We start from the raw sequence: 12,749 nt of genomic DNA on the forward strand, positions 1-12,749 counted from the left end.
GACTCTGCGCTGCCAATGCAGGGGGCGTGGGTTCGATCCCTGGTCAGGGAACTGAGATCCCACAGGCTACAAGGTATGGCCAAACAACTGACAAACAAAATAAAGCACAGATTTTCTTTCTTTCTTTTTTTTTTTTTTAAAGAATCTCTAAAAAACATTTTTTTAAAGTCAAAATTGTATCTATCTTTTGACATTGTACTTCTGATAGGAGTACATCCTGAGGAAGTAGTAAAATGGGCACAAAGATATATATATAGTGAGAGATATAATCATAGCACAGTTATTTACAATAGCAAGACACTCTCTCTCTCTCTACCATGGGGACTGACTTAATCAATGTGGTGCACCCACACCATGGATGTGTGCGCTGTTTTGCAGCCACTGGTCTGAATACACTCTCACTGACAGATGAGCCACAGGCAAGCAGTGACACTGAGCTTCTTTGAATGCTTTTTTCTCTAAGCACAGCTTTTGATAGGGATGTGCTTTGAACATTACCCTCATTTCACATCTTTGTATTGATGCATTTTCCAATCACTTGTCTCTAAAAATGTATTCTAAATGCCACCAGGATTCTTGTCCGTTTTCATGAACAATCCAGACCTCTTTCAGGATGCACCCCGCCCCTGACACAACGTCCCCAGCAACAACTAGAAAACATTAGCCAGGAACCAGTAACCCAAAGGTGAATGTTAAAGCTGCTAATGCTTCCCTGTTAACCTGTGACTGCAGTTTACGGTCAACATTCTACGAAGAAGAGGTTTTTCCTGATGGTGAACGACTACCCTTTTTCCTCTTCTGTTTTCTCAAAATCAAGTGCATTGGCCAAAGCCTTGCTCAAAAGCTACTTCCTCTGTGAAGCGGGTGACCCCTCCTCTGTGAGAGCAGCGCCCTCTCGGCATCTGGCCCTGGAGTGTCTGTGGGTGGGCACGTGTCTATTTTTCCCATGAGAATCCCAGCTTTCTCGACAGGGACCTCATCCAAACGATGGGTTCCCAAGGCGGAGCAGAAAAGTCTTATTCAGGGCATTAATTAAATGCTTGTGAAACTGAACTAACTATAATTTTTGCCTTGTTATCCCTGTATACTTTACTTCACTTTACATGCTTATCTGATACTTATATATATGTCATGGTTCTAGTTTTTAAAAAATTCCTATAAGAAGTGTTATTGTTTTTTTTACTACCTTCCATTCTTCTTCCTTTCCACTTACTCACTTGGGACTCATGCAACTGCACCATTAGGAACAGTTTCATATTTTTGCTCACAACGGTGTGAGGCTATTGCACCTTCTTTACCTTCAAGCCTCAAGTCACATACAGATGAATACACGAGCTCAAGGCCAGGAAGAAAACCAATTCATGGCCCTAAATGACTATGTGTGTTAGTGGTGCTAGTCACTCAGTCGTGTCCGATTCTCCGCGACCCCCTGGACTGTAGCCCGCCAGGCTCCTCTGTCCATGGGCTTCTCCAGGCAAGAATACTGGAGTGGGGTGCCATTCTCTTCTCCAGGGGATCTTCCCAGCCCAGGGACTATAAGACTGGTGAAATGTACCCTTTGCTATACAAACCTAAGTAGGTTGGAGCATTTGAGAATTCAGTTTTGGCTACTTTCCACACTTGAGGATTAAACTTGGGGTGTCAGACAGGCTTCCTTTTAAGAGCTGGACTCTGATCAATGGGACAGGGCTGCTCAGAGGGTGGTGGGACGTTTGAGGGGCCTCAGGCTCCAGTTTCTAAGAAGGGATGTTCATTCTTTAAATTCAATTTTAAAATCCAAATACTGAAACAAATTTATAAAGTCTAAAATTCAGCTGCAACACAGGTATCAGATCACTCTTAATGTTCCTACTTACAAGGTTTCACTTAACGAGGACTTAATTCAGAGACAAATAAAAACCTATTCATATTTAATTGCTGATTAGATTTTCAGATGTGCCCTGAAAAGGGAACCAAAGAACTATAAAACCAATTAGCTTGGCAGCATTAATTCACTTAGCACAAATTTATAGATGACCTCATTGTACTAGGCGCTGTTCTAGCCACTGGAAATAAAGAGATGGATGAGACACACGAGGACCCTGCTGATGCAACTTAGGAGGCAGAATATAAAAAGTACAAAACTCAAACTCAACACACAAAAAGTAAGATGCCAGGTAAGATGGGGGGGTGGGGATGGGGCATAAGAGAGAGGGACAGGTAACTGTTTTGGGCTGGGTGGTCAGGCAAGGTGTCTCTGAGCAGGAGAACGATAAGCTGAGCTCTGAGATAAGGGGCCACTTGAGACAATGAGGGTAGGGACACCCCAGATGGAAGAAGTGCTGAGTGCAAAAGTCCTCAGGTCACGTGGTTGTGTAAGAGCGAAAGTGGCTGGAGAGGTGAGCTGGGTCAGATCCAGTAGGAATTTGTAACCCGTGGTATGGAGGTGTACATCTTACATTAAGTGCTACTGGAGGCTTCTCAGCAGAGGAACATGATCGAATGTACTTAAAAAAAAAAAAAAAAACACCTTTATTTTGAAACAATTTTAGACTGATAGGAAAACTGTAAATAGGATACAGAGTTTCCTTGTATCCTTCTTCCCCTAACATTAGCAGCATACATAACCATGGTTGATATTGTGGTTGTTTAGTTGCTAAGTCATGTCCAACTCTTTGTGACCCCATAGACTGTAGCCTGCCAGGCTCCTCCGTTCATGGGATTTGCCTAGTAAGAATACTAGAGTGGGTTGCCATGTCTTTCTCTAGGGGATCTTCCCGACCCAGGATTGAAACCGTATCTCCTGGATTGGCAGGTAGATTCTTCACCATTGAGCCACCAGGGAAATTCATATAACCGTTGTACACTGACCAAAATTAGGAAAATACCACTGATACAGTAGTACTATTTAAACTACAATCTGAGTGGATTTTCCTAGTTTTCCCATTAATATCCTTTTTCTGTTCCAGGATCCCACATTGCATTGAGTTGTCAAGTCTGTTTGGTCTTTAACCTGTGACGGTTTCTCTGTCTTTCTCGACTTTTATGACCTTGGTACCCTTTAAGAGCACTGGTCAGGTGTTTTGCGGTCTGTCCTCTATTTGGGTTTATTTGCTTTCTCACAATTAGACTGTGGTTATTTATAGATTTGGTGGAAGGAAACAGCAGAAGTGGAGTCTCCTTCTTAGTGTAAGATATCAGGGCTACAGGAGATCAACACACATCATAACTGGTGATATTAACTAACCCTATTCATTTGGTTCATGTCATGTCTATTGGATTTCCCCACTGTAAAATTAAGATTCTTTTTCCTTTTGTAATTGTTAAAAATCTTGGGGGTAAATTCAGAAGACTGTATGAAGATGCAGTCTCTTCTCAAACTTTCACTCACTAATTGTAACATCTTTCCGGGAATCTTGTGTGTCACAATTCTTTCTGTGGGTGTGACAGAATCACCATTAGGTGATTTTGTGGTTCCCTCATTCTTTCTAGATTAATCGCAATTATTTTATAAGGAGGAACTATTTCTTCTCCCCCATTTCTTTGCTTATTTCTATACACACACTTGAGGGACATTACCTCACTTCACGGGTTATAACCTAATACTATCCATCATTTATGTTGTTGCTCAGATCACCCCAGCTTTGGCCTCTGGGAGCTCTGGGAGCTGGCTGAGTGCTCTCTGACCACCGTGTGGATGACGAGCTGGAGGAGGCAACAGTAGGGGCGGAGAGACCAGTTAGGAAGATGATGCCGCCCGCCAAGGAAGAGTGATGACGGTGGCCTGAACGAAGGCGGTGGCCGTGAAGAGGCAGAGGAAGGAGAACTGGAAAGCAAACTAGCTGATACACCTGCCCAGCAGCTGTGACTGACTGGATGTGGGACAGAGACACGTCGGAGGCAGTGTGCCACGTGTCTGGACTATCTCATGCCTGAAGACTCTGGAGGGACAGTGCTGGAGACATCTTAGCTCAAATACCTGGTAATTAGTAACACAGACAATTTACCAAATTTTGCCTCGAAATCCTAGGATTTTGTACTTCCACGAAATAGTCTTCATAAAAGATTACTATTAAAGGAAAATGGCCACCTGTTAATTTGTGATTACTGGAAAGGGGCTTGAGGAGTCAGAAACAAACTTCTCATAGGTTAGTCTCGGAAATACAGAAATTGTACTCTTAAACGCTCTCCACACGGAAACTTAAAAACAAAGCAACGTACAACTTGATATTTAGCATTTCAGAGACAACTCTGTTGGTAATGATTTTAAGATGGGATGACCATAGGAAAACTTTATTCCCTAAAAAAACCAGTATCTGACATAAAAAATGTTCAGGAAGAAGTGCTGTCAACAAAATATAGTTAATGGATTAACTGTATGTGCCTTCTCTCTTCATTTGGTCATTTTAAAAGGAACAAAACTAGACATGAGAGCCTAGGCAATCAAATGGTAACAGCTCCAAAATTTTAAATCCCATGATATAAAACTGAGAAAACTTTTTATAACTAGGAAAAGAAATGGCACGTACTTATCCATGGTAGACTCAATGGAAAACTCTTCTGTTATTGCACTTGCACTGAGAGATAAACAACCTATGAAAAGAATTTCTGATAAAATTTTTAAACCCCAACCTACCAATTAAAGAGCAAAGATAGACAGCCTGAAACATTAGCTTTCTTGGCTTGCCTCCTAAACATATAAAATTACACATTAGGGCAAAATATCCAATATCTTACTATTTGGTCAATATTCATACTTAAGGCATACTTACAACATATTCTCTTTTGATAGAGTACAATTGCTTTAGACAAGTCCAGACAGGTTCTCTGAATTGAGTGAAACAGCTATAATAAAAATACAAACAAACAAAATGCTAAATAAAACAGGCAGCAGTGAAATAAAAAACAATTACACTGAATATAACCATAATGTCTGATTTGCCCACTAAAAACAAGATCATATGCCTAAGTATGCTTGGTGTTATGTGATGTACTAAACAGAAAATGTGACCAAAGCTTTTAAATATGCTCCTGTTTTTCTATATTTATTAGAATTCATCATCTCTGCAATCTAAAATGAGATCTGCAGAAAGATGATTTCCTTCAGACTACTCAAATAATAGCTGAAAAACAGAAATTCTAAGTGCAGGGCCCATTAGAGGACTTGGTAAACCAGAGACCCAATATTCATTCATAATCTAATTTATTTCTTTTACCACTTGCTGTCTTTTTTCCCAAATGGAGGATCTGTCAATTAAGCATCATATTTAAAACACGATACCAGCTTATTCTATGATCCTAATGCATACTTAAACAACTCTATAAAAACAAACAAAAATCAATCAGCTGAATGTTCTGTCTGCTTTGAAGACATCTGGTTAAAATGGAGTTTAGCTAGCAGGCCCTATCACTCTTCTTTTCCCAATTATTTCATAAAATACATGTAGAAGAAACCTAATATGTCATGCCATGGCTATAACAGAGAAAATTAAGGGGAAAGCAGTGGGCTAGAGGGGGAAGAATTTAACTAGATTTTAATTTCTGGTGGTTCTGGTCTTTGCTTCAGAAATGGAGACAGTTTAAGAGAAGATAAAACAGTTGTAAATCAACTATACTCCAATATCTTTTTTTTAAAGGAGAGCAGATAGTTCAGAGACATCACACTTTCTCCACCCTCTGTCCACTGACCCAGAGACCAGTGCTGGTATCAATAAAAAACCTGGCAGACAAACCTTGCGCCCCTGAAGAGCCGCCAGGGGAGAAGGGCACGGCTCGTCCCCCCTCGCCCCCGGCCTACTGGCCGCGGTGATGGAGCCGTTAGGACTGCTGTTACAAAGCACCTCATTGTTTGAGTCAAGACAGAAGACTGGCTTCATGATAAATAGGACCAAATGTTCTAACAAAAATGGACTTATGCATATATACGTATTTCATGTGCATATGAAAAGATTAAAAACCACTCTTATGAACGCTTAACATGATGAATCTTGGTCACGTGGAGTATGCGTGCATGCATGCTAAGTTGCTTCAGTCTCTGACTCTGCCTCCTCACGGACCGCAGCCCGCCGGGCTCCTCAGTCCGTGGATTTCTCCGGGAAGAGTACTAGAGTGGGTGGCCATGCCCTCCTCCAGGGGATCTTCCTGACCCAGGGATGGACTCTGTGCCTCTCACATCAACCTGCATTGGCAGGTGTGTTCTTGCCCACTAGTGCCACCTGGGAAGCCTGAAAATGCTCCTGCAAGGGCCTAAATATAAACCTAAAATTACTGTATTTTGTTTCACCTACTAGAAATTAACATATTAAATTTGAATAATGCTTGTATTTACTAGGTTGTTAAGAGGAAAAAAATAAATCTATAAGATGTGAGAAGCATATACAACTTACAATCATTTCAATTCTGTTTAGAATATACTAAAATCAGAATAGAGGCCTTGGGACTTCCCTGGTGGTCCAGTGGTTAAGACTCCACGCTTCCATGCAGGGGATGCAGGTTCAATTTCTGGTCAGTGAATTAAGCTCCCACATGACATGGGACATGCCCCTCCCCCAAATATGTTATCTGTTAAAAAAAAGAATAGAGGCCTCCTGGTTCTTCTTTTCTCCGCTGCAGGAATCTCTACTAGAGCATCTCTGTCAAGCCTGGCTTCCGTTAGAACCATCCCGCTCACAGGAGAGAGGGCTGGGAACTCATGTTACTTGTATGACCGTGCATACGTATTCACTGGTTACTTACAGAATGTGTACTGTGTGTCTGCCTGAGCGTACAATAGTGAATAAGGCTGACATGGAATCTGACCCCTGATGGAGAGAGGGCAGGCAAACAAACACTTGAGATAATTCCATATGAGAGTAGTTCTGGGAGTAGTGGCCCTGGGTCTAGTTCTACCCCCAGGCACACAGGATGAACCTTGTCCTCATCCACGTGACAGCCCACCCCAGAGAATCGGTGCCTAACATCGCCCCTTCAGCCTCTCTTTTCCAGAAAAAGCATGGTTTGCACCATCCTGGCCACACCCTTCTCAGAACGCTTTTTGAAATCTTGAACTTCTGACCTTCCTCTCATTAAGTGTTCAGCTCATGAACCGTAGCTTATATTTTGATATCACTCTGAATTCTTATCAGACCACATAACACATTATTTCTCTCTCTGCCCTCTCATTCCCAGAAGCGATAAGTATGCTTTTAAATTTTTTTTTAATTAATTTTTTTGGGAGTATAGTTGGTTTACAATGTTGTGTTAGCTTCTGATGTACAGCAAATGCTTTTTTAAATTTTTACCTAAAGTTATCAGCAGAATGTCCAGCAAGGTAGGGAATTAGTGGCCCTTTCACATTTGAGAGTCAATCAGCTACTAATTCAGCTTAGTGTGTTATTAACTAGTCGAACTAAATATTAGTTAATTCATTCTTGAATTTTCCAGGATTCAACACAATCTTATTAGACTCACGTTCCAGGACTTTTTGCTGTCATCCTTTTTTTTCTTTAAATGTAAACATTTGTCTGACCCTAGCATTGCTATCTATAATAGCACTGGCTCTTTGAGCTAATGTTTTTCAATAAACATTCATTGAGAATTTACCACATTCCATCCATTTCAATAAACTGTTTAAAAAATGAATTAACTGAGGTATACTGGTGGTTACAGAAGAATTTGTGGGTTTAAAAAAAATATGCTGGAATTCAGTTGATCTGGTCCTAGATTTTCCTCATGAACGAGTTTGCTTGCAATATGTTTTCAAATCCAAAGCACACCTATATGCTTGCTTCTGTGAACACACTCTCAGAACTCTGACCCTAGCAAGATGGCCATACTGGGGTCAAGGGTCATGAAGTGCTCACCTCTAGCTTGGCGTCCAGGTCTGCGTCCGAGGCAACAACGTGCTCATCTTCTTTTTTCCCCGTGGCTTTAATAAAGGCCTGCTTCGTTTCCCAATACTTCTGCTGCATCTTATTTACAACTGACTTGTCTTGGGGATATCGATTGTGTAAGTCCCAGGGATAACTGCTAAAAGGCACAGGCGTTCAAAGAGCCGTTTTACTCATGGCTTTCAAAAAGATTTAAGACATCAGAGCGCAAACAAATGTATCCAAACATTCACAACGTTACTAAACACAGAAGTACTTTCTTACATGGTTATTACACCAAAAGGTTAATCAAATCTAATTCTTACACCAAAACCTTAAAAGGTAGTGAGGAAATTAAGAAACTTTGGCAGGAAACCGAGAAACTCAACCTTGAGGACTTTGGATATTGAAAGACTGGAGAAATGGAGAAAGGGAAGCCAAGCCAGGCAAGGGGACTGCCTCAAGCACCCCAGGGAGTCAGAGATAAAGCCGAACACCAAAGTTCTCTCCAGTCTGCACTGCAGCCAGCACGGAAGTGACGGCAGAAAAGTAGAGGTGAGGGGCTGCAAAATAGCGTACCTGAAAGCTGTCACAGAGCTCCCTCACCTCGTCAAACTCATAGAATCAGAGGACAGAATGGTGGTTCCCTGATGTTGGGCAGGGGGGAGGAAAGGGGAAATGACTGATCGACAGGCATAAAATTTCAGCGGTGCAAGACGAGTAAGTTCTAGAGGTCGGCTGTACAACCTCATGCCTGTAGTCCATAACACTGTATTCTACACTTAACATTTTGTTAAAACGGTAGGTCCCATGTCAAGTGTTCTTAACTACAGACAGACAAAATTTTGAAAAAAAAAAAAATGTTTTTAATTGGTTATGGATTTTTCATACTAAAACTTCAAATTCTTAAACATAAATGGTTAAAATACAGATAGGAAGCTATTCTTCAGGTACAGCACAGTGAAGATCACATCAAAAATAGACTCAAGAATAGACTCAGAGAATGAACTAACGGCTGCTGTGTGAAGGATGAGGGGGAGGGATAGTTGGGGACTTTGGGATGGACATGTACACATGACTGTTTTTAGAATAGATAACCAACAAGGATCTACTGTATAGCACAGGAAACTCTGCTCAATGATATGGATGGCAGGGGAGTTTGGGGGAGAATGAATACATGTCTATGTATGGCTGAGTCCTTTCGCTGTTCACCTCAAACTATCACATTATTAATCGGCTATATCCCAATACAAAATAAAAAGCTTTTTAAAAGTGGGTGTAAAGAAGAAATTAGAAAAAACCCAATTGAGAATGAAGTGGAATTCTATAAAAGTGACCAGGGTACCCAAATCCTGACAGAAAGCTTGCTGTGGGGCTCCATCCTTCTTGGTTTTGCCTACACCACCTCCTGTGTGTCTAGGGTTCCCATCCAGAGGTCCACATGGGACCCCCAGGTGTCTCCCTCTGCAGACACATAACTTCTTCCATCCAATCCTGTTAGCACTCAAATGTGCCAGACTTGGGCTCTAAAACAGAAATTGTTTTATACTATTGCACCAAAATATGTATTTCAAACCTGGATGATTTACACTCTCTTGCCAGATAATATTTACAAGTTTTGATTCACACACTTGTTCTTAAAAAATCAGAGTTTCAGATGACTTCCTTAGCAATGGTTATCTTTGGAAAGAGGTGAAGGATTATGGCTTATATCTTTCTGCATTATTTCAAAGTTTGGATTGAGTCTAGATAACAAATGTATAGACACAGTGACCACACTTAACAATACTGTATTGAACACTGAAAACAGGCTAGGAGGGGAGCATTACTCTTCATGTGCACTCATCACACACAAAAAGCTGTAGCTATAAAGGAGATGATATGTTAATTAGCTTAACTGCAGCAATGATTTCACTATGTATATCATAATATCATGTTGCACATCTTAAATATATATAATTATTATTTAAAATTAAGTGCAAATTAAAAGGTTTTATTATGAGCTTAAATCAGAGAAAAGGAAATGAAAATATGTATAATTTTTGTATAAAAGATAATCCTTCTATATACTATGTGCGTTAAAAGATGGGAAGAGGACTTTCCTGGTGGCCCCGTGATTGGGAATCTGCCTGCCAGTGCAAGGGACATGGGTTCGATACCTGGTCCAGGAGATTCCACATGCTACGGAGCAACTAAGTCTGTGTGCCATCACTATTGAGCCCGTGTGCTGCAACTACTGAAGCCTGCACACTCTAGCGTGCCATCACTACACACACTTCAGAGTCTGTGCTCTGCAATGAGAGAGGCCACCACAACGAAAAGACCGCGTACTGCAACAAAGAGTAGCCCCCGCTTACTGCAACTAGAGAAAGCCCACGCAAAGCAACAGACACCTAGAGCAGCTGAAAAAAAAAGATGGGAGAATATACTTCCCCAAACTGTGGCTATTTCAAGGGAAAGGCATTTTCAAGATGGGGAAAAGGATGGACTTCTATTGTTTTTTTTTTTTTTTTTTTTTTGGTCAAAGGCTATAGATTAAAAATTTTTTTCATTTTGAGGGGGGAAAAAAGGACTTTGGAGATCTAGTCAACACCCTTCACTCCTGTCATTTAACAAATGAGGAATCTCAGTTTTCAAAATGTTAAGAATCTTGTCCAGAATCACACAGGATTAAAATCCAGGCCTCTAAATCCCAGTGCAGCATGCATTTCAATGTTTTCTGCAGCCATCACATCTCAGTAGCAAGTGGTAAAGTGGCTTCATAAGGTAAATGGGAGAAAGGCTCTGGGGAAGGGCCCACCTCCTGGGGCTCTCCCAAATAGTTAAGTGGGGGACTTAACTACCTGCTTCTCTGCGCCTGCTGCCAAGATATGACAGCCATTAAGAGGGTCAGAGGATGAAGCCATCCTTTTGTCTTAATGAGGCAAGATGGAACAATTAAATAAACAGTCTGACAACTCTTAGAGAGTTATCAAATGGGGACACTCAGGGAAACAAAATCCCTTAGCTGTTTATTAATTACCTTTTAAAGCTCATTACATTTTAAGACATGCAAAATTCTTTTAAAGTGTGACTTTCGATATTACTGAGGAGTTGGACCTGACTGCTTCTCTACTGAGAGAGGAGGGATTAAAAAGTATAGTCTTTATTGTAATGAATTGTACCTTTCAAAAATGAAAATAGGCACTGTATTTTTTTCATGATACAAATTAAAGGAGGTAAAGCATGACAAAGATTACCTTGCCCAGTGGATCAAGGTTTCAAAAGGATTCAGAAACACTGCTTATAGCAGACCTGAATTTATAAGCAGTTTAACATGATGCTTAGATGAGTTATAGGCATGTGAATGGCAGTGCTAATAATTGCTGTGTGAGGGCCACATCTGTTTTATTCAGCATCATCTGTTTCTAGCAATGACTGGCTCCTGGATGTTCATGAAGGTTGAAGTCATGACTATTAATGACTTCTGAGTTATTAATTAATGAGTCTGAGTTATTTTTGTCATTATACAGTTACATGGTTACTTTACAGCCGCCCTGTATAAAATTCCCTTATAACTCTAATATTAAAAGTTGTAAATAAGACAGAGATTGAAAAATGTATCAACTCATTACACAGAAAAAATGATGGTAAGAAAAGCTATCGCTAGATTCCCAAGAAAAAGAGTTACATGTAAATGAATTTCTCAGAGACTATTTTTGGTTTTAGCTTCTCACATTACATTTAGTAGGGATACTGAACTTGACTGTACTCAGCATGGGGGCTTCGTTGGTGGCTCAGAGGGTAAAGACTCCGCCTGCAATGCGGGAGACTTGGCTTGGGTCCCTGGGTTGGGAAGATCCCCTGAGAAGGGCATGGCAACCCACTCCAGTATTTTTGCCTGGAGAGTCCCCACGGACAGAGGAGACTGGTGGGCTACCGTCCATGGGGTCGTAGAGAGTCGGACATGACTGAATGACCAAGCATAGCACAGCATAGCACATACTCAACACTGGTTGAAGGCTGATAGGTTATTTACTGCTATTGTGACTCCTGATTTTTCCATTCAGTAGACATTTACTGAGTATAGACTAAATGCTTTCCCTTTTCAGTAGCCTCCCCCAATTCAGAAGAGACAACAAATTATTTACCATTTGTGTCCTGACATGGTTCCTCCTTCTTCTTTTTTCTACTGTTGATGATTTGGGGAGAAGGGGCAGGGAAAAAGCATGAGAGGATAAGTTATATTATAACCTGAAATAAAACAAATACATTTAACAGTTACACACTATACTACTATTACATTAATTTGACACAAAACATTTTTCAATCTAAGCCATTTTAGGAGCCAAACATTACTCCACAGTAACACTGTACCCCAGCATCTAGAGTAATTTAGCTAAGTAACACTGGAAGAAATATCCCAAATGAGGTTTAAGAAGTAAATAGGCAGGTTGAGTGAAAAGGGCAGGTTGCAGAAGACTACAGAAAATGAGGCCATAACATGCAAGCAATACTCTGTACTATTGAAATATTACAGGCATTATATAGAGAAGGTATAAAGAAATGCTTAGGAATGACAAACACTAAATTCCAGATAGCAGCTACCACGGCAGTAGGGACAGGGAATATTATTTGAGAGGCATATACAGGGACTTTGTACCCACAATGTCTTCTTTGATAAGCTAAGTCGTGAGTATACTGCATCTGTACGTCTCTCTAGATTTTAAATCGCTCATAATTAATATTTCTGAAAAGTAAACCAGCACATCGCCAAAACAAAAGCAAACAAAAAGAGAAGCCAAAACAAAACACCATAAAGGTACAAAGGGAGAAAATGTGATTATTTCAGTTTTGATCAATCCAGTACTGTATTTTCATCTCATTAGTAAATACGGGAGTCACTTGATGCCTTTGCACTTCACTCCATTTGCCCTGGGCTTT

The 12,749-nt window shown here is 40.6% G+C and overlaps 1 protein-coding gene across 16 annotated transcripts in view; it reads right to left on the reverse strand.

Annotated features, from left to right (window-relative positions):
• Positions 1–12,749, reverse strand: part of ICA1 (islet cell autoantigen 1) — a 159,871-nt gene that overhangs the window by 124,399 nt on the left and 22,723 nt on the right. For 7 of the 16 annotated variants that reach the window (XM_043871768.1, XM_043871758.1, XM_043871769.1 and 4 more), the window contains 3 exons: positions 11,957–12,059; positions 7,821–7,986; positions 4,752–4,824 (listed from right to left, as the gene is read on the reverse strand). In XM_043871768.1, coding sequence (XP_043727703.1) covers positions 4,752–4,824; positions 7,821–7,986; positions 11,957–11,973 — 256 coding nt within the window. In that variant the 5' untranslated portion in view covers positions 11,974–12,059. The remainder of the gene's footprint in view (positions 1–4,751; positions 4,825–7,820; positions 7,987–11,956; positions 12,060–12,749) is intronic. The other 9 variants (XM_043871767.1, XM_043871770.1, XM_043871763.1 and 6 more) reach the window with 3 other exon arrangements.

This window comes from Cervus elaphus, chromosome 18, assembly GCF_910594005.1.
Source record: "Cervus elaphus chromosome 18, mCerEla1.1, whole genome shotgun sequence".
NCBI classification, from domain to species: domain Eukaryota; kingdom Metazoa; phylum Chordata; class Mammalia; order Artiodactyla; family Cervidae; genus Cervus; species Cervus elaphus.